Consider the following 23408-nt stretch of genomic DNA (forward strand, 5'->3'; position numbering starts at 1 on the left):
GTCGGGTAAAGTATATATTTTAGACAATATAAATTAGTAGATTGGATGGATGGAAAGATACATGGGTAACTAAACATATACATATTGAGATGGAAACAGGGCCATCTCAAGATACTGTGCTGCCTGGGTCTAAGAATAAAATGTGTTTGTATGATGTCCCAATAAATACTTCTTAAGCATTATTATTGTGGTGCTGTTCCTTCTTTTGGATTATTGCTGATCTAAGCCTGCCTACCTGCATGCTACCAATGCTTATGCACAATTGCGCAATAAGTGGGAAGGAAGTTATGGAAGAGATGCACTTGTCCCACCTTGAATGTCTCCCCTGACCGGTTCTGTGTCTCTGTGCATGATGAGGTTATGCTGCTGGGAGCCTGCAACTTCCCCCATAGAAGACAGGACTGGTCTCGGTCTGACAGAGACTGACTCAGTTACTGAAGTGCTGCCCCTTGTCAAGTGCTGCCTGGGTCCTTTGGAGATGGATAGATAAATAGCTATATTAGATAGTGTATATATTCCAGCGTTTATGCAGGTTACTTCAGTTTTTGTTTTGCTAATTGGAAGCAACATGTCATTATGTCACTTCAGGAAGTAGTTTGATAGGAGTGGATTAATCCCTGCTCTCTGAATATCTTGTATAAAAGGGTTAATCACTGTGTTCTGTATCTGACAAGAAAAAGGTTAATCAACTGGTGAGAAATGTATTAATAACTGATATGTTGTGAGAAATACATATGAAGAAAGTATGATTTATTGAAGCAGGAACATTCTCTTGCTCTAGAAGTGGCACAAAACCTAAATACACTAATGAGATCATTTCATCTTTTTTTGTAGGATCTGATAAGCGCGAGCAAGAAAAGAAAGTGGCTCTCGCAGAGTCCCCACTAGCTGCAAAACCTGATGGGAATGTAACACAAACCCCTGTAGAGACTGCACAAAATACAGCCATAGACCAAAGAACTGAGATATTATCAAGCCAGCAACCCTCTGAAAATAACTGAGGATAAAAGGTTGTCCTAATGATTTTATTCCCAGGGGATATTTTGGTAACAATACACCTGGGCTGGAGGTTTAATCACCAAAGATTGGCAGTTGTGAATCTCTAGTGAGTAACCTCAACAACTGAAAGGTGCAGTCTCTAGTATGATCAGTACAGGAAAAGTGCATATTTTTTTCAATGGATACAACTGATGAAACTTTTTATTTTAACCCTCTGCTTCTGAGCTCAGCACAGCTGGTGGTTTGGAATAAAAGTGCAAGGCTGTAGATGACCCTGAATCCCAGCATCAAACCTCTTTAGGAAGCTATCTTTAACTGTACTGTGTCATTAGATTGTAAGCTCTCTGGGGGATTGGTATTGCTGTTCTCTGCAAACTGTGCACATTAACAGTGCTCTTGAAGGAAACTGTATTATGTATATGGATTTATCTCTATCAGAGCTGTCTATCTTACACCCTAGGAACCACAAAGGGACACTCCACTTTCAAACACTTTCTGGTCCTTCCCTTGTTACGATCAAATACTGTTCTTTTCTTACACTGGGAGTTATCTTCCAGAATTTTGATTTAAAAACAGCAATATTATTCTTTAAAGGGACAATGAAGTCAGAATTAAGAGTCATGGTTTAGATAGAGCATTTCATTTAAATACAAATTCCAATTTACTTCTATTATTAATTTTGCTTCATTCTCTTGGTATCCTTTGCTAAAGAGTAAGCCTAGGTAGACTCATATGAGCTCTGGAGTATGTCCTTAGCACTCTATGGCAGCAGTGTTGGTAACAACATTATTGCCAACATTGCTGCTATATGTTGACCTAAGTTTACTCTTTTAGCAAAGGATACCATAAAGAGAAAATACTTTTGATAATCAAAGCAAATTTGAATTTTAAACGTGTAAAAAACAAACTCCTATTTGTGCCTTTGGGTATGTGTAATTCATATATATATATATATATATAGATATCAAAATAACAAGAGTATTGCATTGAGCAATGATACTTTTTTTATTGGACTAAAAAAAAAAGAAAAAAAAAAGTATCATTGCTCAATGCAATACTCTTGTTATTTTGATATCTAAATCTCTGGACTAACATGGCTACTGCAATCAACGTGTATATATATATATATATATATATATATATATATATATATATATTCCTCCTTTGATTCCACTGTGACTGTGCATTGATTTGGTTCTGTTTTTGATTAAGAAACATATACAGAGCACAAATGAGGGGTCTGACATTCTAGATGAATGAATTTAACTACAATATAAAACTAAGAATCCAATTTCAGATTTTATTTGAGGGGACCAGGTCCAGGAATCCGAGCCAGGTAAACAGATGAGTGGAGTATATGGATCTACTTACTGAACCACAGAGAACCCTTACTGGGATATAGCTGGCATATCCATAAAACCTGGAATGGAGTTCAGACATGAACTTGGAACAAGGTTTCAAGAGTTCTAAGCCATTCCAAAATGATTTCAGCCTGCGTATCCATGTTGTATAAGGCATCACCTAAAAGATGTTAACACAATAATATTTGTTTTATCTGATAGAAATGAGACTGCACCTTTCTGCATCTCACCCCCTATTTTATCACTGGACATGTCCAGCAAGGGGTAGTCGCCCTATGTGATGTAAGCACTGGGTTTACAGCCCTATTATTTTCCAATGCACGCAGTTTTTTGCTTGACTAGTGCAAAATGAATGTTTATGCAGAACAGGTAAAAAAAAAAAAAAAAAAGGCATTTGTGCAGTGTTTTTGAATTTCACGCTGTAAATAGTTTCTTTCCTTTAGCCCTTATGGTATTTCCTGTGAAAAGCTTATCATGGATTTAGGGCTTTGACAGAAAGGATTCTCACATTACTCAGAGTTTTGCACACAAAAGAAAAAAAAATGAAGCATGAGGTGCAATCTTGCAAGGATTTACAGATTCATCATCTAAAGTGAACAAATATAATTGAGAAGCCACACACATATGAAAGGTAAAAAGAAAATGTAAAAAAAGTAAACAAATGCAAACAAAATACAATGTATCACATTCTTTGACAGATCAAGCACTACTCAGGACATAGTCCCAATAACTGTGTAACAGTTTGTATGTTATTTCTTACATGTATATACTGTATGTCAGTTTAACAGTTAAATAAGCAGTATGGCTCTGTGGGTTTGTCTCTGAGTGTAGTTTGGTATTTTCATTTCATTTTTTTATGCAGCAACATAAGGTTAAACGATTGATTTCACCTAAACTCTCTACTTGGCAAGACATATTTAAAGGGACAGTAAGTTCAATTTTAAACTGTGATGATTAAGATAGAGCATGTGATTTTTAACAGTGTTTCAGTTTACATCTGTTATCAAATTGTCTTCATTCTTTTCTTAGCCTATATTGAAGTCAGCTTTCGAGCAGCAATGTACTACAGGAAGCGAGCTGAGCACATCAGATGGGCCAATGACAAATGGCCTATAAGTGTAGCCGCCAATTGCTAGCTAGCTTCTAGCAGTGCATTGCTGCTCCAGAGGCTACCTAGGTTTTACTCTTTAATAAAGGATACCAAGAGAACAAAGCAAATTTGATAATAGAAATAAATTGGAAAGTTAAAAAGTGCATGCTCTTTCTAAATCATGGAAGTTTAAGTTCAACTTTAAGTATTATACATATGCGCACTTTACACAAAGGGGGGTAGTTATCAAGCCGTCTACTTTACCTGCCTTCGCCGGCCCAAAACGCCCGCCTAAGCTCGCCTACCTTCTCCGCCGCGGACCTGAATACATTCGCCTAAGTTATCAAATAAAGCTGTCAAAAAGCCGCGCACCAAGTACGGGGCGATGAGCAGCGGACTGTGAGAGTTATCACTCATCCGATCTCGCTGCTTTTTCCCAGCTTTATTCCCAGCTTTATTGCTAGCCTGTCACTGAGCACCCACACTAAACTACACTGTTCTATCCCTATACCGGCGCCCCCGGAGCCTCCCGCAACTCAATAAAGTTACTAACCCCTAAACCGCCGCTCCTAGACCCCGCCGCAACTGTGATAAATGTATTAACCCCTAAACCGCCGCTCCTAGACCCTGCCGCAACTGTGATAAATGTATTAACCCCTAAACCGCCACTCCTAGACCCTGCCGCAACTGTGATAAATGTATTAACCCCTAAACCGCCGCTCCCGGACACCGCTGCCACCTACATTATACCTAGTAACCCCTATCCTGCCCCCCTACACTGTCTCCACTTATAATAAATTTATTAACCCCTATCCTGCCCCCCACTACACCGTTGTCACCTATAATAAATTTATTAACCCCTATCCTGCCCCCCACTACACCGTCGTCACCTATAATAAATTTATTAACCCCTATCCTGCCCCCCACTACACCGCCGCCACTGTAATAAAATTATTAACCCCTAAACCTAAGTCTAACCCTAACGCCCCCCTAACTTAAATATTAATTAAATAAATCTAAATAATATTTCTCTTATTAACTAAGTTAATCCTATTTAAAACTAAATACTTACCTGTAAAATAAACCCTAATATAGCTACAATACAAATAATAATTATATTGTAGCTATCTTAGGATTTATTTTTATTTTACAGGCAAATTTCAATTTATTTTAACTAGGTACAATAGCTATTAAATAGTTATTAACTATTTAATAGCTTACCTAGCTAAAATAAAGAGAAATTAACCTGTAAACTAAAAACTAACCTAAGTTACAATTACACCTAACACTACACTATACTTTAATAAATTATTCCTATTTAAAACTAAATACTTACCTGTAAAATAAACCCTAAGATAGCTACAATATAATTAATAATTACATTGTAGCTATCTTAGGATTTATATTTATTTTACAGGTAAATTTGTATTTATTTTAGCTAGTTAGAATAGTTATTAAATAGTTATTAACTATTTAATAACTACCTAGCTAAAAGAAATACAAAATTACCTGTAAAATAAATCCTAACCTAAGTTACAATTAAACCTAACACTACACTATCATTAAATAAATTAAATAAACTACCTACAAATAACTACAATTAAATACAATTACATAAACTATCTAAAGTACAAAAAATAAAAAAAGCTAAGTTACAAAAAATAAAAAAAATAAGTTACAAACATTTAAAAAAATATTACAACAATTTTAAGCTACTTATACCTAATCTAAGCCCCCTAATAAAATAACAAACCCCCCCAAAATAAAAAAATGCCCTACCCTATTCTACATTAAAAAAGTTCAAAGCTCTTTTACCTTACCAGCCCTTAAAAGGGCCTTTTGTGGGGGCATGCCCCAAAGAGTTCAGCTCTTTTGCCTGTAAAAGAAAAATACAACCCCCCCCCCAACATTAAAACCCACCACCCACATACCCCTAATCTAACCCAAACCCCCCTTAAAATAACCTAACACTAATCCCCTGAAGATCATCCTACCTTTAGTCGTCTTCACTCGAGCCACCGATGGAACTGAAGAGGACATCCGGACCGGCAGAAGTGATCATCCAAGGGGCGCTGAAGAAATCTTCCATCCAATGAAGCGATCCTCCAAGCGGCGCTGAAGAAATCTTCCATCCGGGCGTTGTCATCTTTCAAGAGGCGCTGAAGAAGTCTTCTATCCGGGCGAGGTCATCTTCGAAGCCGGGTCTGGAATCTTCATCCCGCCGACGCGGAACATCCTTCTTTCCCGACGGACTACTGACGAATGAAGGCTCCTTTAAGGGACGTCATCCAAGATGGATGGCGTCCCTTCAATTCCGATTGGCTGATAGGATTCTATCAGCCAATCGGAATTAAGGTAGGAAAAATCTGATTGGCTGATTCAATCAGCCAATCAGATTCAAGCTCAATCCGATTGGCTGATCCAATCAGCCAATCAGATTGAGCTTGCATTCTATTGGCTGTTCCGATCAGCCAATAGAATGCGAGCTCAATCTGATTGGCTGATTGGATCAGCCAATCGGATTGAACTTGAATCTGATTGGCTGATTCAATCAGCCAATCAGATTTTTCCTACCTTAATTCCGATTGACTGATAGAATCCTATCAGCCAATCGGAATTGAAGGGACGCCATCTTGGATGACGTCCCTTAAAGGAGCCTTCATTCGTCGGTAGTCCGTCGGGAAAGAAGGATGTTCCGCGTCGGCGGGATGAAGATTCAAGACCCGGCTTCGAAGATGACCTCGCCCGGATAGAAGACTTCTTCAGCGCCTCTTGAAAGATGACATCGCCCGGATGGAAGATTTCTTTAGCGCCGCTTGGAGGATCACTTCATCGGATGGAAGATTTCTTCAGCGCCCCTTGGATGATCACTTCTGCCGGTCCGGATGTACTCTTCAGTTCCATCGGTGGCTCGGCTGAGTGAAGACGACTAAAGGTAGGATGATCTTCAGGGGATTAGTGTTAGGTTATTTTAAAGGGGGTTTGGGTTAGATTAGGGGTATGTGGGTTGTGGGTTTTAATGTTGGGGGGGGGTTGTATTTTTCTTTTACAGGCAAAAGAGCTGAACTCTTTGGGGCATGCCCCCACAAAAGGCCCTTTTAAGGGCTGGCAAGGTAAAAGAGCTTTGAACTTTTTAAATGTAGAATAGGGTAGCTTTTTTTATTTTTTGTACTTTAGTTAGTTTATGTAATTGTATTTAATTGTAGTTATTTGTAGGTAATTTATTTCATTTATTTAATGATAGTGTAGTGTTAGGTTTAATTGTAACTTAGGTTAGGATTTATTTTACAGGTAATTTTGTATTTCTTTTAGCTAGGTAGTTATTAAATAGTTAATAACTATTTAATAATTATTCTAACTAGCTAAAATAAATACAAATTTACCTGTAAAATAAATATAAATCCTAAGATAGCTACAATGTAATTATTAATTATATTGTAGCTATCTTAGGGTTTATTTTACAGGTAAGTATTTAGTTTTAAATAGGATTAACTTAGTTAATAAGAGAAATATTATTTAGATTTATTTAATTAATATTTTAGTTAGGGGGGCGTTAGGGTTAGTGTTAGACTTAGGTTTAGGGGTTAATAATTTTATTACAGTGGCGGCGGTGTAGTGGGGGGCAGGATAGGGGTTAATACATTTATTATAGGTGGCGACGGTGTAGGGGGGGCAGGATAGGGATTAATAAATTTATTATAGGTGACAACGGTGTAGGGGGGGCAGGATAGGGGTTAATAAATTTATTATAGGTGGCGACAGTGTAGGGGGGGCAGGATAGGGGTTAATAAATTTAATATAGGTTGCGGCAGGTTCAGGAAGCGGCGGTTTAGGGGTTAAACTATTTATTTATTTGCGGCGAGGTGCGGGATCAGCAGGATAGGGGTTAATAACTTTATTATAGAGGGTGGCGGTATAGGGGGGCAGGATAGGGGTTACTAGGTATAATGTAGGTGGCGGTGGGCTCCGTGAGCGGCGGTTTAGGGGTTAAGACATTTATTATAGTTGCGGTGGGCTCCGGGAGCGGTGGTTTAGGGGTTAATATGTATAGAGTAGCTTGCGGTGGGCCCTGGGAGCGGCGGTTTAGGGGGTAATAACTTTATTTAGTTGCGGCGGTGTAGGGGGGGACAGATTAGAGGTGTTTAGACTTGGGGTACATGTTAGGGTGTTAGGTGTAGACATCTCCCATAGGAATCAATGGGATGTCTGTCAGCAGCGAACTTGTACTTTCGCTATGGTCAGACTCCCATTGGTTCCTATGGGATCCGCCACCTCCAGGGGTGGCGGTTTGAAAACCAGGTACGCTGGGCCGGAAAAGTGCCGAGCGTACCTGCTAGTTTTTTGATAACTGGCAAAAGTAGTCAGATTGTGCCGCACTTGTGTGCGGAACATCTGGAGTGACGTAAGAATCGATCTGTGTCGGACTGAGTCCAGCGGATCGAAGTTTACGTCACAAAATTCTACTTTTGCCGGTCTCTAGCCTTTGATAACTAAGGCGAATCAGCCTCGCCACAAATACGCTGCAGAATTCCAGCGTATTTGAGGTTGACGGCTTGATAACTACCCCCCAAAGTATTTAAAACATAAATAATTAAAGCAATAGACATAACTAATTTTCCACCATAATCCCGATTTTCAGCACTGCTATAATAATTTAGACAATTTACAAATCATGTAAATCAATTTCGCTCCCAAGATCATGTGCAAAAGATATATATATAAAAAAAATAATAATAGAACTATTCGTCCACTCTCCTATTTCATTCACATATCCATCGCTCTTCGGCATTCCCAAGAGAAAAAAAATAAAGAAAATTAAAATGTCAGCAAAATGTATAATTATAAAAATAATATTAATTGTATTTATCACTGTAAAATATTTTTTTTTTTTATAAATTCTCTTCACTGTTATTGCAATGGTGGAAAAGTAATGGAAGCACTTTATATGTTATAGCACAATTACATCTTCAGCTGACAAACTCAATATTTCCAGTTTTGTGCAACTGACACTTCTACTGTACTCCATGGCTTCAGGATTACGCTTTCTATTGCGAATTAAGATTTTTCTGTGTTTTACTGTTCTTTTATTTGCTGGTAAATACAGAATAAAAAGACAATTAAATTTACACTTACAATTTTTTTTAGCCAAAATTCAATGTTAGTGCAAATTTCCCTCCCCCTGGATCATGTGACTGCTATCAGCCAATTAAAAAGTGCATATACGTATATACTGTGTACTTTTGCACATACTCAGTAAGAGCTGGAGCCTCAGAAAGTGTGCATATAAAAAGAATGTGTACGTTTTGATAATGGAAGAATATTTTAGAGTTTTTTTAAACTGCATGCTTTATCTGGATCATGAAACTTTAATTTTTCGTTTAGTGGCCCTTTTAAACAGGACACCAACATGAGACATCTCACCTGTTTTGCTAAAGTATAGTGATCCGCCTTTTTGTATAAAGTGCGCAAATGATAATACTTAATACAAATCATCTTTACCTTATCAATAAGTATCTTCTAATAAAGCATCTAACATACATTTTTATTCAAATTTTTTGTATATTTTTTTAATTCAACTGCATGCACATTACGTGTGAAAGTATAACTTAATGGCAATGCCAATCTGAATCCATTATGAGCTCTCAAATTCTATTCTAGATTTCATGTTTTTAAAGAGCCATTACAAAAAATGATACGTTCTAATTGGTCAGTAATGTGACTAGCACTGCTGCTAGGATTTGTGACTGTTTCCGCTAGGCTCCAAGCAGGAATGTGTTTTACCCCTTTGTAAATAACATAACATTAAAGGGTAGCTAATCTTAAAATGATATGTTCTAACGAATTAGAGCATGTCCTTTTACAACTATAATGGGTCTTTAAAGGGTCATTATAGTTGAATAATGACATGCTCTAACCTGCAAGAACACTGCTGGTCCCGAGCGGAACTTTCCACTGATCCAATCAGCAGCCTAGTCGTACGACTCAGATGTGCAACTAGCACTGTTGATTGAATTAGTGGTGGGTGGATAGTCTTTTTTGACTGTAATGGCCCTTTAACTGCTTTCTCAGGAAAGGTATTTTCATTGCAAGAAAGTAAAACCTACTGACACTAAGGGGCCTATTTATCAAGCTCCAGATGGAGCTTGAGGACCCTTGTTTCTGGCGAGCCTGCAGGTTTGCCAGAAACAGCAGTTATGAAGCAGCGATCTAAAGACCTCTGCTCCATAACCCTGTCAGGCGGACACACATCGCCGAAAATCAGCCCGATCGAGTACGATTGGGTTGATTGACACCTCTCTGCTGGCGGCCGATTGGCCGTGAATCTTCAGGGGGCGGCGTTGCATCAGCAGCTCACAAGAGCTGCTGGTGCAATGCTGAATATGGAGAGCGTATTGCTTTCCGCATTCAGCGAGGTTTGGCCGACCTGATCCGCACTGTCGGATCAGGTCCGCCAGACCTTTGATAAATATCCTCCTGACTCTGGAAATCCAATGAGTCCAACCAAATTAAAAATTAAAATTTTTGTTTTAATATTATCCTGCACATGTCCTTTGTCTATAGATTATTTTAATTACTATTCTGCTTTACAAAATATTATAAGATATCAGGTGCACTTAAACTATTCACATTTTTAAAAATGATTAATTTTAAAGAGTATTTGTGCAGATTATTTATGGAGAATATTTTTTATGACATATAATGAACAGGTTGAAGTTGTTGGGTTTTTATTTTTTATTTTATTTTAAATCTGCAATTAACTTTTCGCAGGTAATATATATAAGGTCCTTACATTATCAAGAATTGCTGGGCAAAGAGTTCAGATCCTGTTTGCTCCTGACCAGCCATAATAAAAGTTGTAATGCTGACAATCTTGGGTTTTTCTTGTCAGTTCAAAATCATCCTGGAGCTTTGAAGTTCCTGCACCAGTATACATCCGGCATTTTATACGTCTGCACACAAATACCTGCAAATTAGTTAATTACCTGCAGGAGTGGACTGCAATGCATTGTTGATGCGTATTTGATCTTCTCCCCAATGAAAGGGAGACATATTGGGGTGTGTTAATAAAATTTCTCGCCTGTAAAAAACTTCTATAATAAAAGAATATACCAACCGTTTTGAATGTGATTTATTCTGCAACCGAAATGGTGTTCAATGCTTTAATTTATAACACATATACATACTGCAGTTGTATACTTGATAATGAATGGTAGAATAGTAGTCAAGGAAAATACAAAATATAACTCCTCACATATAACTCAATTATAACACCAGTGAAATATGGTCCTGGCAGATATATTTCACAGAGTAGTGTGTGAGGGGGTAAATTATTAGCTCCTATGTCTGTATCTATGAGCTAATTTATTACTGTGGTAACCTCAGGTGCTGGGGGAAGTAGTGTTACTGGAGCAGTGAGGCAGACAATGGCTTTGTGGTTTTAGCCTACTTAGCTTGTATCTTAGTTGCTCTTCAAAAATTTTCACATAAAACTGCAGTTTCTCAGCACATTACACATTAAACAGTACATAGCCAACAGCAGGGAGGCCAGGCATATTAGCTAGTGACACCCTGGCTGTAGATAGTTAGGGAATACCCCTCTGTGATTAGTGGTATTCATAAGCAGTAAAAAAACTTCATGCAGGGCCGGACTGGGAAATCAGACCGGCCCTAGAAATGTTTGAAGACTGGCCCCAGCACCAGCTCCCTGGCCCTGCCTTCATCCCCTACCTTGCCTAGGGCCACTTTTCTTCAGCAAAAGCCCCCATACCTTCGTTAGGAGCAGTCCTGGGGCCACTTTTCTACCACCACAGGCCTCCACACCCTCGACTGGAGCAGATTGGCGTAATGCACAACGCATGCGCACAAGGCTCGCTCCATGACCTCCCTGACTAAGGGTGTGGCCCTATGGCAATGGCAGCCCACTGGGAAAAATCCCAGTAGCCCGGCTGGCCAATCATGCACTGAATGCACGTTTTTTCTTATTTTAAAAAGCTTTACCTGCAAAATGTGTAATACATGTATATAGGGTTGCAACCTTTTCTAGATTAAATACTGGCCATGCTCATTAGCATAAATCTGCATAAAGAATTATACAGCATATATTAGGAACTGAAGCTTCAAGGAAAGTTTTTAAATGACAAATGAATTATAATTAGATTCTAACACACTTAGAAGTTTTACCATTATAGCATCTTTATTTAAGTATAATCTTTATTTTTAACTTTATTCTGAACCTCAAAAATAACGGCCATGGGCGGGATTACACAATCGGCTAGATTTCGAGTTTGGCGTTACGGTTTTAACGCTGAAAAAATGTCAATTTCAGTGTAAAAACAGTAACACAGCCATTACGAGTTGTGTCGGTATAGCTATATCGCAAGCATTTTAGCCTGTAATGCAACGTCAATCCTGCACTCAAAAAAATTACATTTTTGCGTGATATTTCCATAGCACCGGTATTACAGGTTGTGCGGTGAGGCTAAAATGCTTGCATTACAGCCTATACAGACACAATCCATTCTGCCATCTGAGAGCAGTAGTTATGGATTTTGTGTAACAAAAATGTTTTACAAAATTCATAACTAATCTGTTAGAAAGTACACTAACACAAATAAACTACCTATTATCCCCTAAACTGAGGCCCTCCGGCATCGCAAACACTATATTAAACTTATTAACCCATAATCTGCCGCCCACCCACATCCCTGCCACTATAATCAAGTTATTAACCCCTTTTCTGCCGCTCCCTGACACCCTTGTCACTAACTAAACCTATTAACCCCCAAACTGATAGCCCCCCACATTGCCACTACTAAATAAACCTATTAACCCCTAAACCGCCAGCCCCCCCACATCACCACTAAAAAATTAAACTATTAACCCCTAAACTGTCAGGGTATCTGTGAATGTTATTAATATATATATATTAATATATTAGAGCCACAAGCAGTTAACCCCAGACAGGTCTGGGTGCAAGAACCATAGGGAAAATTACAAAACAAATTAATACAAAACACAGAGAAAACCCAGCACTCACTTACAAGCTCTCAGCTAAGATTTAAAAGCAAAACTGGAAAGGTTAGTCACCGCATCTGGCCAAATGGGACAAGCTCAGGTACCACGTCAAGGTCCTCTCCAATACCTGAGACCCTAAAACAGCCACACAATGCAAGCTTTCAAATCCAAACAAACTGAAAACAAAAAAAGGGTGCACAGGAATATGTAATCACCCTAGACATATACAAAACACGGAAGGGAACTGCACTCTCATACCGGACCGGGTACACATCCTATGACCCTGCAACATGCTCAGCCCTGGGTGCCACTGGCACTCACAGGAAGCTGTGCTGTCCCCAGAGCCACAAGCAGTTAACCCCAGACAGGTCTGGGTGCAAGAACCATAGGGAAAATTACAAAACAAATTAATACAAAACACAGAGAAAACCCAGCACTCACTTACAAGCTCTCAGCTAAGATTTAAAAGCAAAAACTGGAAAGGTTAGTCACCGCATCTGGCCAAATGGGACAAGCTCAGGTACCACGTCAAGGTCCTCTCCAATACCTGAGACCCTAAAACAGCCACACAATGCAAGCTTTCAAATCCAAACAAACTGAAAACAAAAAAAGGGTGCACAGGAATATGTAATCACCCTAGACATATACAAAACACGGAAGGGAACTGCACTCTCATACCGGACCGGGTACACATCCTATGACCCTGCAACATGCTCAGCCCTGGGTGCCACTGGCACTCACAGGAAGCTGTGCTGTCCCCAGAGCCACAAGCAGTTAACCCCAGACAGGTCTGGGTGCAAGAACCATAGGGAAAATTACAAAACAAATTAATACAAAACACAGAGAAAACCCAGCACTCACTTACAAGCTCTCAGCTAAGATTTAAAAGCAAAACTGGAAAGGTTAGTCACCGCATCTGGCCAAATGGGACAAGCTCAGGTACCACGTCAAGGTCCTCTCCAATACCTGAGACCCTAAAACAGCCACACAATGCAAGCTTTCAAATCCAAACAAACTGAAAACAAAAAAAGGGTGCACAGGAATATGTAATCACCCTAGACATATACAAAACACGGAAGGGAACTGCACTCTCATACCGGACCGGGTACACATCCTATGACCCTGCAACATGCTCAGCCCTGGGTGCCACTGGCACTCACAGGAAGCTGTGCTGTCCCCAGAGCCACAAGCAGTTAACCCCAGACAGGTCTGGGTGCAAGAACCATAGGGAAAATTACAAAACAAATTAATACAACACACAGAGAAAACCCAGCACTCACTTACAAGCTCTCAGCTAAGATTTAAAAGCAAAACTGGAAAGGTTAGTCACCGCATCTGGCCAAATGGGACAAGCTCAGGTACCACGTCAAGGTCCTCTCCAATACCTGAGACCCTAAAACAGCCACACAATGCAAGCTTTCAAATCCAAACAAACTGAAAACAAAAAAAGGGTGCACAGGAATATGTAATCACCCTAGACATATACAAAACACGGAAGGGAACTGCACTCTCATAACGGACCGGGTACACATCCTATGACCCTGCAACATGCTCAGCCCTGGGTGCCACTGGCACTCACAGGAAGCTGTGCTGTCCCCAGAGCCACAAGCAGTTAACCCCAGACAGGTCTGGGTGCAAGAACCATAGGGAAAATTACAAAACAAATTAATACAAAACACAGAGAAAACCCAGCACTCACTTACAAGCTCTCAGCTAAGATTTAAAAGCAAAACTGGAAAGGTTAGTCACCGCATCTGGCCAAATGGGACAAGCTCAGGTACCACGTCAAGGTCCTCTCCAATACCTGAGACCCTAAAACAGCCACACAATGCAAGCTTTCAAATCCAAACAAACTGAAAACAAAAAAAGGGTGCACAGGAATATGTAATCACCCTAGACATATACAAAACACGGAAGGGAACTGCACTCTCATACCGGACCGGGTACACATCCTATGACCCTGCAACATGCTCAGCCCTGGGTGCCACTGGCACTCACAGGAAGCTGTGCTGTCCCCAGAGCCACAAGCAGTTAACCCCAGACAGGTCTGGGTGCAAGAACCATAGGGAAAATTACAAAACAAATTAATACAAAACACAGAGAAAACCCAGCACTCACTTACAAGCTCTCAGCTAAGATTTAAAAGCAAAACTGGAAAGGTTAGTCACCGCATCTGGCCAAATGGGACAAGCTCAGGTACCACGTCAAGGTCCTCTCCAATACCTGAGACCCTAAAACAGCCACACAATGCAAGCTTTCAAATCCAAACAAACTGAAAACAAAAAAAGGGTGCACAGGAATATGTAATCACCCTAGACATATACAAAACACGGTCCGGTATGAGAGTGCAGTTCCCTTCCGTGTTTTGTATATGTCTAGGGTGATTACATATTCCTGTGCACCCTTTTTTTGTTTTCAGTTTGTTTGGATTTGAAAGCTTGCATTGTGTGGCTGTTTTAGGGTCTCAGGTATTGGAGAGGACCTTGACGTGGTACCTGAGCTTGTCCCATTTGGCCAGATGCGGTGACTAACCTTTCCAGTTTTGCTTTTAAATCTTAGCTGAGAGCTTGTAAGTGAGTGCTGGGTTTTCTCTGTGTTTTGTATTAATTTGTTTTGTAATTTTCCCTATGGTTCTTGCACCCAGACCTGTCTGGGGTTAACTGCTTGTGGCTCTGGGGACAGCACAGCTTCCTGTGAGTGCCAGTGGCACCCAGGGCTGAGCATGTTGCAGGGTCATAGGATGTGTACCCGGTCCGGTATGAGAGTGCAGTTCCCTTCCGTGTTTTGTATATATATATATATATATATATATATATATATATATATTTTAATATATATATATGACTGTCTATACCAAATGATTCATTTATTTGTGAGACTGTAACCACAACAGACCCCCTCTCTACCTTTGACATCTAAGGATTCAAAAGAAAACATTTTGTCCAATTAGTTCAGAAAGTCATTTCAAAGATCAGGCAGTTATTTCAAAGAAGATGTCACCATGTGGCTGCTCTGTTTGAAGATCTATAATGATATACTACTAGGTCAGCAGCCGAGACCTCAGAGTATTATCACCTAATTCATGTAGCTCAATACTAGATAGACTTAACAGTGAAATAACTCAGCCACTACACATCGTATAGAGCATTACACATAATATGTAAATAGATCCTAAAACACCGCTATATACAGGGCTCTCTAGGAATATCATATGTAATAGATACACCTCATTCCGTTAATTATTATACCCTGAGCAAACTATGTCCCTCCCTATTAAATAAACAACAGGTTGTTCCTTTGAAGTCTACCCCTGTGACTATATAACATGACCTTTACATACTCCTTGCACCTTACTATTTTGGTATCTTATAAGGCTCCGCTCCCCATCCCCTCGCCCACTCCACTTAGAGCGGCTCTTGCCCACTGAACTTTCTTTCCCCCTCCCTGCTAACTTGGTCCAAAAGCAACCAAACAAAAACTAATCCTCACTTGTCCCAACTTTTTTTTTAATTAAATAACTGCATGAATGGCAATGTGGAGACCATACTTATTATTTATATAATATAAAAACGAGGTATCATTATCCTTTACTGTTATACTGGTTACGCATATCTTACAATATTACTCTCGTTTACTAGATATTTGTTGTAAATTTCTTTATCTACAATACTTGCAATACGAATACCAGACACAGCTCTATATTACATAGTTATTGTATTGATGTTCTTCCAGGGACGCACAGAATCCATGCCCAGAGTTGTTATAGCTTAACTTCTTCGCTATGTTTATGGGTATACAATATATGTTTCAATGTTTTATTCTCATTGTCACTGGATGAATATTTTCTGTAATACTTCTCACAACCTCAATAAAAATATATTTAAAAATAAATAAATTAGCCTTACTGGGCTGAATCATACAATTCTAATATACCAAAATAGGATTCCAACACTGTAGTACTATTCCTCAAATCAAGAAGACTTCATAGACTGAGACTCCCAGGCTTTTTATATATATATATATATATATATATATATATATATATATATATATATATATATATATATATATATATATATATATATATATATATATATATATATATATATACAGGGGGATTTGGTCAGTCTCCCTTAATTTAAAGAAATACAACAGGGGGTTTGGTTAAGCACATCTAACAAAAACATCTTATATATTAGGGCACATATTGTGGGAGTGCTGCCAAAATGACCAAAATAAATAAAAGACAAAAACAAGTTTTGGCGCACATCCAAACACATAAGACCACATAATTTGTCTTATATTTATTTTGGTCATTTTGGCAGCACTCCCACAATATGTGCACTAATATATAAGATGTTTTTGTTAGATGTGCTTAACCAAAATCCCCTGTTGTGTTACTCTTCTTGTGGACATAGTTAAAATGTTTAACCAATGGTGTGATGGCCTCCCCAATTTTAATAGTGGACAGGTGGTTCCTGATCCTGGTATTTACGTCAGTAGTAGTAAGACCGACATACTGTAGGTGGCATTGGATGCATGTAAGTACATATATGACATAGAAGGCTGTGCAATTGAGGCAAGAGGAGATATTAAATTCCTCTCCCATAACTTCTTAGTGAAATTTATCGGAAAAAATACAGAATTCACACGGTCTACATCTTGCTTTTCCACACTTGTACATCCCCCTATGTCTAAGCCAGGAGCCCTGAGTAGGCTGGGATAAAGTTGGCAATTCTGAAGGTGATAAGTAATTGCCTATAAATCTGCTCTTTCTGTATGAGCAGCGTAACCCTTTCACTAAGCAATCAATGAGCTTGTCATCTGCTGCCAGCAAGCGAAAGTTTTATTATCTTACAGATAGCACTGCATTCCTCACTGTATTCTGTTAAGAAAGTCACCTGGTCTTGACTAGTCCTGTCTATGTCTGTTTTAGTCTTCTTAGAATATTGCAATAAAGAGGTTCTATCTATTAGATCCACCTGAGTTTGTGCCCTATCCAACACGTTTTGAATACCCTCTGGACTGTAGTCTCTTTCTCATGTCAGTACACTTTTTCTTATACGCAGTCTCCTCAGTGCAGTTTTGTTTTATCCTGATTATTTGACCCTTTGCAACCGCAAATGGCACATGCTTAGGATGGCAGCTTTTTGCATGGAGAAGGGTATTCTTGGTAATGGCTTTCTTATATAAATCACTTGTTATCTGACCGTTGTCCCAACCAGTAAGTGTGAGATCTAAATAGTTAATGGATGTATTTTGTTGCTCAACAGTAAAATGTAAACCTACTTCATAGTTGTTCAACTACTGTATAAAACTCTCCACAGACTGTGTATCCCCCTGCCAAATTATAAGCGGATCATCAATATAACGCCTGTAGAAGGCGATGTTCTCTTTGTGAATATTTCTATCTCCATAGATGTGGGACAGCTCCCACCAACCCATGTACAGGTTTGCGTAGGAGGGGGCAAATTTCGCCACCATCGCTGTCCCACATCTCTGGAGATAGAACTTATCATTGAATCTAAAATAATTATGGGTGAGAAAGAACCTGGTCACACTCAAAACGTATTCCACAAAATCTGTGGAGAAGTTGGAAAATTTCCTTAAAAAGAAAGTCATAGCTGCTAAACCCGATTGAAGAATACAACACCGCTACATCCACTGTCAACCAGATGTTATTTTTGTCCCAACGTACAGTTTCTATCAAATTAATGAGATCTTTGGTATCCTTTAAATATCTCTGTAAGGAGATTACAAAAGAGTACAATATGTCATCTAACCATTCAGATAGATGTTCAAATTTGAAGCCTATCCACTAACTATTGGACGGTCTTGTACATTTTTGAGTGCTTTGTGTACCTTCGGAAGGTGGTGGAAGATGGGCACCACAGGATGTTCAATGAACAGAAAATCATAGGTAGATCTGTCAATGTGCCCATCCTCCAATCCATTGTCCAAAAGGGACATCAGATATTTTTGAAACATTGTCATGGGATCTTTATGGAGGCACTCATAATTTGTTGTATCCTACAACTGTCTGAGTGCTTTGTTAACATAATCTTCCCTGATTCATGATAACTATGGAGCCCCCCTTATCCGCTGAATGGATGACTATGTCCTTATTTTCCCTGAGTTCAAACAAGGCCTCCTTCTGAGTTCAAATGCTGTCTCCTATGTGTGTTACTACTACTACTGTTGAAAGATAGTTTAGTAAGATCACTCTCAATCCTTTTGTAAAAGGTTTTTAAGGTAACACCCCGACTCTGCAAAGGGTAAAATTATGATGATTTTCTATATCCATTAAAACAATTTACTACATCTGTTGTGTCCCCTGTATCACTTTGACTCCTCAAAGACTTGAGGGCATCAATATCACATGCCTCCTTGAAATCTAGGGGTGCACATATTTCTGCTGTCGTCATAGGGCTTACCCTTTCTGTTTCTAAAGGCACCTGTTCAGTACCCCTGAAAAAAAAATTAGGGTTAGATTTCTAAGTTTGTTAATATCCAACATTGTTTGAAACAAATTAAAGGTGAATGTGGGATCAAAGTTTAATCCATAGCTTAAGACATTGATTTGCATAGGAGACAAAACAACAGGAAATAGATATATCATGGAGTCTACCATGCAGAAAATGCTGGCTGCCCAGACCTTATCCATTACACAAGAGATACACCGCAGCTCAGCTGAACTATGTAAAGATATCTCCGAGATCTGCGAACGAGTTGATGCCTTGGAATGCAAACATGACGACCTGGCATCCGACCACACAAATCTTCTTTCATATACTGAAGCTTTATCAGACCAGATTATACAACTGGAATTTAAGATGGCCGACCTTGAGGACAGGTCCCGCAGGAGCAATATTAGATTTAGAGGCATACCCTAAACTGTAGTGCCCTCTGAGCTACAAGCCTTCCTCTCTGACCTCTTTAATGAACTATTAGGCTCTTTCGAAATGCAACCTAACACCCTGGAGAGGTGCCACCGGGTCCTCAGGCCCAGATCACTCTCGTCTGTTAAACCAAGGGACGTTGTTGTATGTTTCCACAGTTACAGTGTCAAGGATCACATCTTACAAGTGGCTTTCATAGGCCTCCCCTCTCTATAAGATTTTGGTAAATTCAACTGCTTCAGGATCTTTCTCAGCACACACACCAACAAAGGAGAGTTCTCGGGAGAGAAAATATTAAATACAGATGGGGTTTCCCAATCAGAATAGTTGTTACAAAGGATAATCAGACCCATACAGTTACCATCCTAGGAGAGGGCTTCTCTCTCTTGGAATCCTGGGGCCTAAGACCACCTGTAAGCAATGTCCAAGCACCTACCTAGGCCAAGCTCAGAGCCTCTGCTCCACAATGGTAGGTCAAAGAGCAAAGGCTGAAAAAAACAAAGCACCAACTCCCACCACACGACTCGGCCACTTGATCAACCATGTGTTTGAATGCTTACTACTACTTCACCTTGTGCTATTTGGGTATGCTAACCCGTTACCCACTAAAGTTGGTCTCTGTTTTTTGTTAAATGCTATATGCCTATGATAATTGCACTTTATACTGCTGTATTTATTTCATAGCATTTGTTTTATGTTATATTTTTTGCAATATTATTGTTCATCTCTTTGGGTCACACCACTCTGACCTTAATGTCCATTTCTAGAACCCCCCCCAATATAGCCCACTACATGGGTTTTTCTTTGGTGGACTACTCCACCACAACAACCTTGTTTATGCTTCAGTTGTTTAATCTTGAGTTATTCATGTTTCCTTCCCCCCTTATTTCCCTGGCAGGCTCTGGCTTCTTTACCCCCCTGCTTTCATATAAATGGCTAACGGCAATAATATAAAATTCCTTACACATAATGTTAGTGGCTTGAATTCACCAGGCAAACGTAGTATTTTTCTTAGGTCACTCTCATACCTCAATCCAGATGTGAATCTCCTATACTGAAAGGAAGGCAATATCCCTAGACTCATTACTAAAAACTACACTAAAGTTGAATTTCCCCCGTTTTCCTCCAAGTTTAGAAGGGTGGCTATCCTGTTCCACAAGCGTGCATTGAGAAAGACCTCCAAGCAAAATATATAATCTTAAAATGCAAACTCAATCAGAAGCTATATACCATAGCATCTATATACCTACCCAATACTGGCCAAATGTAAATGCCTCCACAAAATCCTTAAGTTGGTAAATAAATATAAACAGGGCAGAGTAATTATTGGGGGGATTTAAATCTGGTCTGGGACCCCCATTTAGACAAAAAAACAAATAGAATCAGATCAGGCGATCCCGGTAGAGTTCCCCTCTCCAACAACTTTAGATTCCTCATGATGAAATTTGCCCTTTATGACACCTGGAGAGCTTTTCATTCACAGGACAAAGACATCACGCATTTTTCACGCGTACACTCACTTTATTCCAGACTGAACTATATCTTCTCCCAAGCCCAGACCTTAGACCAAGTTAAAGCAGTTAAAATCCATCGGCTAGATTACGAGTTTTGTGTTAGCCTTAAAAAGCAGCTTTAAGAAGTCCTAACGCTGCTTTTTAATGCCCGCTGGTATTATGAGTCTTGCTGGTACAGGTGTACCGCTCACTTTTTTTTCGCGACTCGAAAATACCACAAATTCACTTACGCCAATTGCGTATCCTATTTTTTCAATGGGATTTTCCTAATGCCGGTATTGCGAGTCTTCCTAAAAGTGAGCGGTACACCCTCTCCTGTCAAGACTCCTACCGCATTTGAAAGTCAGTAGTTAAGAGTTTTATGGGCTAACGCCGTAGTATAAAACTCTTAACTAAAGCTAAAAAGTACACTAACACCCATAATCTACCTATTAACCCCTAAAACGAGCCCCCCCCCCCACATCACAAACACTAAAATTTTATTTTTAACCCCTAATCTACTGCACTCCCGCCTCACAAACACTAGTTAAATATTATTAACCCCTAATCTGCCGTCCCTAACATCGCCGAGACCTACCTAGATTTATTAACCACTATTCTGCCGCCCACAACGTCGCCGCCACTATATTAAATGTATTAACCCCTAAACTTAAGTCTAACCCTAACACCCCCCTAACTTAAATATAATTTAAATAAATCTAAATAAAATTACTATTAACTAAATTATTCCTATTTAAAACTTAATACTTACCTATAAAATAAACCCTAAGCTAGCTACAATATAACTAATAGTTACATTGTAGCTAGCTTAGGCTTTATTTTTATTTTACAAGCAAGTTTGTATTTATTTTAACTAGGTACAATAGTTATTAAATAGTTATTAACTATTTAATAACTACCTAGTTAAAATAAAGACAAATTTACTTGTAAAATAAAACCTAACCTAAGTTACAATTACACCTAACACTACACTACAATTAAAATAATTACCTAAATTAAATACAATTAAATAAAATTAACTAAAGTACAAAAAAAACACACTAAATTACAGAAAATAATAAAACAATTACAAGTTTTTTAAACTAATTACATCTAATCTAATCCCCTAATAAAATAAAAAAGCCCCCGATAGACGTCGATAGAAAAGGATGCTCCGCGTCGGATGGATTGAAGATGGACCCGCTCCGTGCCGGATAGATGAAGCTAGAAGACGCCGTCTGGATGCAGACTTCTGCCCGTCTAGAGGACTTCTTCTTCCCGGCTTGGATAAAGACTTCCGCCCGTCTGGAGGACCACTTCGCCCCGCTTCATTGAGGACTTTGGCCCGGTTGGGTGAAGACTTCTCAAGGTAGGGTTGGGTAGGGTAGGTTTTATTAAGGGGGGATTGGGTGGGTTTTAGAGTAGGGTTGGGTGTGTGGGTGGTGGGTTGTAATGTTGGGGGGTATTGTCCTTTTTTTTTACAGGTAAAAGAGCTGATTACTTTGGGGCAATGCCCCGCAAAAGGCCCTTTTAAGGGCTATTTGTAATTTAGTTGTAGGGTAGAGATTTTTTTTATTTTGGGGGACTTTTTTATTTTATTAGGGGGATTAGATTAGGTGTAATTAGTTTAAAAAAACTTGTAATTATTTGATTATTTTCTGTAATTTAGTGGGGGGGTTTGTACTTTAGTTGTAATTAATTGTATTTAATTTAGGTAATTTAATTATAGTGTATTGTTAGGTGTAATTGTAACTTAGGTCAGGTTTTATTTTACGGGCAAATTTGTCTTTATTTTAACTAGGTAGCTATTAAATAGTTAATAACTATTTAATAACTATTGTACCTAGTTAAAATAAATACAAAGTTGCCTGTAAAATAAAAATAAACCCTGAGATAGCTACAATGTAACTCTTAGTTATATTGTAGCTAGCTTAGGGATTATTTTATAGGTAAGTATTTAGTTTTAAATAGGAATAATGTAGTTAATTGTAATAATTTTATTTAGATTTATTAAAATAATATTTTAGTTAGGGGGTGTTAGGGTTAGACTTTGGGGGTTAATAACTTTATTATAGTGGCGGCGACGTTGGGGGAGGCATATAAGGGGTTAATAAGTGTAGGTAGGTTGCGGCGACATTGGGGGCAGCAGAGTAGGGGTTAATAAATATAATGTAGGTGTCGGCGATGTTAGGGGCAGTAGATTAGGGGTTCATAAGTATAATGTAGTTGGCGGTGGTGTCCGGAGCGGCAGATTAGGGGTTAATAAGTATAATATTGGTGTGGGCAATGTCGGGACAGCAGAATAGAGGTTAATAAGTGTAAGATTAGGGGTGTTTAGACTCGGGGCTCAAGTTAGGGTGTTAGGTGTAGACATAAAATGTATTTCCCCATAGGAATCAATGGGGCTGCGTTAGGAGCTGAACGCTGCTTTTTTGCAGGTGTTTTTCAGCCGGCTCTGCCTGTCAGGGTTTTTTCCCTGTTTTCTTTGCCATGTGCTGCTGGCAGCCATTTTACTCACCTCTCTTGCTGAACTCTGGTGCATTGTGGGGAT

The 23408-nt window shown here is 39.1% G+C and overlaps 1 protein-coding gene across 1 annotated transcript in view; it reads left to right on the top strand.

Moving 5' to 3' along the window:
• The window catches only part of LOC128661460 (capping protein, Arp2/3 and myosin-I linker protein 2-like), a 90870-nt gene extending 89177 nt beyond the window's left edge, over nucleotides 1–1693 (top strand). The window contains exon 7 of the mRNA XM_053715714.1: nucleotides 835–1693. Within this exon, the coding sequence (XP_053571689.1) occupies nucleotides 835–1001 (167 nt within the window). The 3' untranslated portion in view covers nucleotides 1002–1693. The remainder of the gene's footprint in view (nucleotides 1–834) is intronic.
• The last annotated feature ends 21715 nt before the right edge of the window (nucleotides 1694–23408 follow it).

Source organism: Bombina bombina, chromosome 1, assembly GCF_027579735.1.
Source record: "Bombina bombina isolate aBomBom1 chromosome 1, aBomBom1.pri, whole genome shotgun sequence".
Classification (NCBI taxonomy): Eukaryota; Metazoa; Chordata; class Amphibia; order Anura; family Bombinatoridae; genus Bombina; species Bombina bombina.